The following is a 6139-nucleotide window of genomic DNA, read 5'->3' on the forward strand; positions in this document are numbered from 1 at the left end:
TCAGGTTGGTTCGGTAAACCCAGACCCGACCCAGAAAATGATTCAGGTCCAATTTTAGGACTCGACCTGGACCCGCGGATCCTAAAATTCGGATCGGATCGGATCGGATCTACGCGGGTCGGGTCTCGGATCGACCCAACCCATTTGCAGCCTTATATGTATGTATATACATACATATATAGATGTATATATATATACATACATAGATATATATATACATATATATAGATACATATATATATATACATACATATATACATACATACATACATACATATATGTATGTATATACACACACACACACACACATATACGTATAGATATATATATATATATATACATAGATATATGTATGTAGATATACGTACGTATATGCATATATATATATATATATGTGTGTGTGTGTGTGTGTGTGTGTGTGTGTGTGTATGTGTGTGTATCTACATATATGCACATGTATACATATTGACATACATACATACCCCCCCTCCCCCCTCCACACACACACACATTAATTGGAGAGTTGAGAGGGTGAGTTAATGTGGGATTGTAAAAAGACATAAATATCCTTAAGAGTTATAAAAAGTAAGAATATTTTTTGTCCAATAAAAAATTGGTAGATTGATAACGTACCATAACAGAGAGTAGGTTATCAATCCCTATATATATATATATATATATATATATATATATATATATATATATATATATATATATATATATATATATATATATATATAAAAGTTATGATGTGTGTTTTTTTATCGTAACGTCACAGTTACAAGTGATCAGGCAGTTGCCTCATATTCAAAATACAGTCATAGTTTCTTACTCGGAATTAGACATGGTATGAATTTCCATAACTAGGATGAGCCATATCCTGTAGGCTTCAACAATCCACCCTACGAATTTCGATCAAATTAGGAAAATTCATCATTGATTTCATTTAGTTGCACTGCTTTTCTTTATTATTTACCATCTCGGTCAATCGATCACTAACTGGCTAAACCAATTCCCACAATTGAACATAGAAAAGTTTTGGGTGCGGAAAAGCCTGAAACCAATTGACAAGACCAGGAAGTATTTGACATGGAAGTTGCGACGGTACCTTCACGGGCGGTGAACATAGACAGTTCTGGTATGTGGGAGGGGCTATTTTCAATTAAGCCGGATCTCTCAGCCGGAAACGGCGGATTTTTAATCGCCAAAAGGGGACAACGTAAGTGCCTACTAATGTTGTGGTGGTATTCTAGTTATTTTTGGAAAAGGCAGTGGGCCTTATAATTATTGGGCGCAAAACTACGTGCCACCTTTCGCGCACCCCGAGGGTCGTTAAGCAACAAGGCGGTGCCACGTCGTCATCCCCCGCCCACCGTTTTCTTCCTACAAGACTCCAACCCTGGTTAACTTAACCCGAACCCAACCGCCGGTTTCGCTAAAATTTAACCCAGCCCGGCTAAAGTTGATTGCACAAAAGCCCTCGCACTTCCCTTTATTTACCACATCTGCCACGAAACCCTTGCTCCTCGACTAGCTATAAATCCACCGGCGGAGGGGAGCTAGGTTTGCCCAAACCGAGAGCCGGTGATCTCTCTCTCTCTCTCCCCCCTCCCTCCCTCCCTCCCTCCCTCTCCCCTTTTTCTTTGATGGCGCCGGCGCCTTCTAGAAGATCTAATTGTTCGGCCTACTCCAGCTCCGCCGCCTTCCGGCGGTCCATCTCGCCGATCGGACGGCGCTACTCGTCGGCGAACTCATACGACTCCCCCTTCGCCTCCTCTTCTGCCTCGAGCTTCTCTTCGAGGTCTCCCAGCTTCTTCAGCCGATCTTCCTCCCCGACCCGCGTTAACATCGTTGGATCCGTCCCGCGGAAGCCTTCCGTCCGCTTCTCCATCGACCGCCCCACCTCCCCCGGCCGCTCCCTCGCTGTGGACAGACAGCACCAGCACCACCAGGCCGTCAGGCAGCCGATCCCCTCCGCCTCCGGTGGCGGACAGAGGAAGACGTGCATGTGCTCGCCCACCACTCACCCCGGCTCCTTCCGCTGCAGCCTCCACAAGGGCTTCGGCCACAACCACGCGGTGTCGTCGTCTTCTAACCGGCTGAACGCGCGGCGATCGGCGATGACGAACTCGCTGGTGCGGATCGGGACGGTGGAGGGCGAGTGGGTGAGGAGGGCGCTCGCCGCCCTCATCCGGCCGTCCTCCCACCAGCAGCGGCGTAGGGAGGCCTTCCAGCCCCGTCCCAGCCGCCTCTCTATCATGTCCAAGGCCATCGATTTATGATCTCCGATCAACCGTGGATCTCGAAGCAGGTTCGTAGAAAAGAACAAAATTAAAATCTACGCCCTCCGTCCTCTATACCATTTCCCAGAGATCCACTGCATCACCGGCGACTTGCGACGCCGATTAGAGAGCCCACTGATCTCGGCGAACGAGGAGAAAATATGCGGAAGAAGTGGAATTTTCCCAAAATTTTCCTTTCTTTTTTGTATCAACGGATTGGATCGGAGATGGAAACCCGAAAGGTTGATCAGATCTGATTGGTCCATTTGTACATAACTTTTTTGGACTGCCGTTGATGACCGTTGATGGAGAAGAACTGAAGAAGAGAACTCTAAGACCTAGTAGGATTTGATACTAACATAAGTTAATTAACCAATTAATTTGGATTGGATGTGTTTATGGGTCAGTTCGAGTCCTTGGCGAACGAATTAATTCACCGTATTCCCTTCGCAGCGCTGAAAGGGCGTTACTCTTTCCGTTAAAATTCTCCGTCCGCCGTTGTGGGTGGCGCATTCCGTATTCGCCGTCGTTTGTGGTGCGTCGTTTGAGTCGGTTGGTATAGGTGGTTGCTTTCGAAGGAGGTAATTAAGTTTTTTTTTTTCTTTTCTTCCTGCTGTTATATGTGTTTATGTTTTAAAATTTATTTATTTAGTTTATGTTTGTTAATCGTGTAGTTCCTCCCGTTGCAGGAAAGGTGGGTTTGCTCGTTCCTTGGCTTTCCACAAACGCAGGCAGATTGGACTGGAAATCTGAATGACTTACGGAGAGGACTCGCAGAACTTGAACGTAAACCAATTTTTTTTTAAAAAAATAACCATTAAATAATAATAATAATAAATAATAATTTTTTGGTTAATGAATTGATAAAAAAATATTATGTAAGTATTTTTTTTAAATATTATGATTTACATTCCACGGATTAAAAATGGATTGGATATTGATGCATGAGAATATTGATGCATTCATATTTTTCGATGAATATATATATACATATTAAATAAATATTAAAATTAATATTTATATCTGTTCTAAATAGATACTGATGCAAATTGAATATTAAATGTAAATACAAATCAAATATTAAATATATCTATATTTTTTTATTTAAATATAAATATATATTATAAATTTTTTAGATATTAATCAAATTTAGGTAAAATTTAATAATTAAAACTAGCAATAAATTAATAAAAAATTAATTTTGATAAGTATTTATTAATAATAAAAACTAACTCAAAAAGGATATAACGTGGTGTTTTTAAGGCTTCTCACGATTGTTACTGATTTGTAATCGTGAAGTAGAACTAGAAACTGCACAGTATTTTTGAGATTCTAGTTGCTTAAAGACGACAAGGAGAAAAGAGGAATAAAACAGACAAAAGGTTTAAGTCTTACAGACGTGTGGAATTATTCGAAGAATCTTATTCGAATCGAATATTCCATATTTAGATTACTGTCTTAAATAATAGTCATTTAATATCTAGATTTTTTTTAGTTTAAAATTAGTTAACTATTTACTTAGTTTTCTGATTTAACTTATCTTAAATTTTTTAACTTATTCTTGCCATATAAGTATCTGGATTCAGAGCTGAATTCAGAAAAAATCAGAAAAATTAGGTGTATCTGAATTTGAAAAAATTTTAAATTGATTATCTAAATTAATTTCTAAATTCAACCTAAATATAAAAATAAATATAATCTGATTTCAGTCCTATCTGATGAGACTAAAATAAAAAGAACGGTAAGCTTCAGAAGGCAGGGATTTTTTGCTCTGGACTATGATTTTTATCGAGTTTTTTTTTTTAATTAACTTTAGCTAGCGGCCACTGAGGTCACCTGCCCAAGTAAAAGATAACTATTACCTATCCCATGATTCCTTTCGAGGACCAATCCAGGACCCTTGATAAGAAATAACATACAGTTTATGAGGCAGATGTTACAGTGTACGACCGTGCCGTTGAATGGGCTGGCCCTTCTGCCCCCTTTCTTTAAATAGGTATTTGGAGTTACTTGCAGGAGAGAGAGAATGTTGAGAATCTCCTGTCACATTAAATTCCATATGAAATAATTAGTGGGAGACAAAAAATTGGTATGAATGATTAGATCGAAAGTTAACGCCATAAGCTGAATTAGGTTCCTACGCACACATGTATATGTATGTATGTAAGTAGATATATGTATGTATATATATGCATGTATCTCAAAATCTCTTTCCAATTAAGCTGAAGCTCTCCATTTCTCTCTAACATTACTTAATCTTGGATCTTCAGTAACTACAGATAAAAGAGATGCACATGTTTTTACCGTATTTTTTCAGACATGCTTTTTTTTTTTTTTTTTGTCTTTCTCTCTTCTTCCATTGTTTTGCTTTTGATAAGAAGCTTTTTGCTTGCCGCCCTATCTTTTTATATGTGGTTTCACGCTAGGGTTTCACTCGGTGCCTCTTTTGGATGTCCCCTCTATGATTTTATAAGGAAGGTGTCAGGGTTTCTAGGGTGTCTCCTGGTGGGTGTCCAAGAGTTTTAGCCGAGTTGTTGACAGCAAAGTCTTCGAAAGTAGAATTTTTATAAAAAAATATTTTTTATTTGGTAACTATATTTTTTAAGTGCTGTAAAACTTTAATATGTATTTAATAAATAAATATATTATGATATAATAGAATATAATATTATATTTATAGTATAATATAATAATAAATATATAAAATATTATAATTAATATTATTATATATTAACATAATATTTTTGGGTTCTTTGTTTTCTTTGTTGGGACTCCTGCAGATATTTGTAATATAAAAGAATATTTTCTGAAATTATAATATTTTATTATGGGTATTTTGGTTCCAAAAAAAAATAGAACTCAAAATAGTTTTCCGACATATGCTAAAAGTGCTTTTCTGATGGAGCTTCTTACAAAAAGCTTTTTTAGCTTTCTGGCAAAGCTAAAACAGCTTTCCAATTTTTTTACCAAATACCTCTATTTCATCCAAAAGTATTTTTGGAGGGTCAGAAAGTATTTTCTGGCCCACCAAAAGCTCGGCTAAATGGGGCCTTAGATTTGGGAGGAAGGTGGCAGCTGCTACTTGGGTGCCTCATGCCACTTGATGTCAAACTCCTTAGAGGAAGTTCACCATCCAATGGCATGAGAGAGTTAGGGAGGCCTAGCCCTACATAGGTGGTTGTCCACTACTTGAACCCAAGCCAAGTGGGCCTACATCATGACTCAGTCCGATCTTTCTTGATTAAACTTAGTCCAAACCTACATTAGACTATTACTCTAGTATAACTTGAGGCTTAATTAACTTCTCTAATTAAGTTGAATTTTACTTGATCCAATTAGAGATTATTTAATGAAAGAATTATTAATCAGTACTTTATTCTAATTAATCTGGAGATAGATAGCATATTGCTAGATGAAACCAATTGATTGCATTGTTCTTAGAGATGCTTTATATCACAATTCGGTCCTTGATCATTTAATGTCCTTACATGACTGTTAAGATCTGATGCATTATCAAACTCTTATTCATACAATATCATGGACCATTAGAATCATGGATTATATAGAGACCTTTTAGATAAAATTAGTCATGCAAAGCCTTTTGAAAAGAATTAATTATTAATTACAACAAATTTGTCAAAAACATTATAGTTTCCCAAGCTTAAGTAATTGCTTGGGCCATAAGTTTTGTGCCTGGTCATGTGTTTGCTTTAATATTGATATTATGCCAAGATAAATTGCATATTGGATAGGCAGACCATTACACACATCCGAATCTAGTAAACTATTGTCCTTCCTATTAGAAACTTGATTTAGGATATCAATATTGATACTGGGGTTTGGTGCAAATTAACTGA

The 6139-nt window shown here is 37.4% G+C and overlaps 1 protein-coding gene across 2 annotated transcripts; it reads left to right on the forward strand.

The window, feature by feature from the left end:
• Positions 1-1572: 1572 nt before the first annotated feature.
• LOC103715996 (uncharacterized) lies at positions 1573-4462 on the forward strand. 2 transcript variants are annotated; one of them, XM_088715932.2, is made up of 3 exons: positions 1573-2623; positions 2736-2863; positions 2972-4462. In XM_088715932.2, exon 1 carries the CDS (start codon positions 1647-1649, stop codon positions 2280-2282), a length of 636 nt encoding a protein of 211 aa, XP_088572058.1. In that variant the 5' UTR covers positions 1573-1646; the 3' UTR covers positions 2283-2623; positions 2736-2863; positions 2972-4462. The 2 variants fall into 2 exon arrangements, with proteins under 2 accessions (XP_088572058.1, XP_038985417.1); XM_039129489.3 differs by having other exon boundaries at positions 1593-2311.
• The last annotated feature ends 1677 nt before the right edge of the window (positions 4463-6139 follow it).

The sequence above is a fragment of the Phoenix dactylifera genome, chromosome 2, assembly GCF_051530095.1.
Source record: "Phoenix dactylifera cultivar Ajwa chromosome 2, Ajwa_hap1_PhDact_Kaust_v1.1, whole genome shotgun sequence".
Taxonomy (NCBI): Eukaryota; Viridiplantae; Streptophyta; class Magnoliopsida; order Arecales; family Arecaceae; genus Phoenix; species Phoenix dactylifera.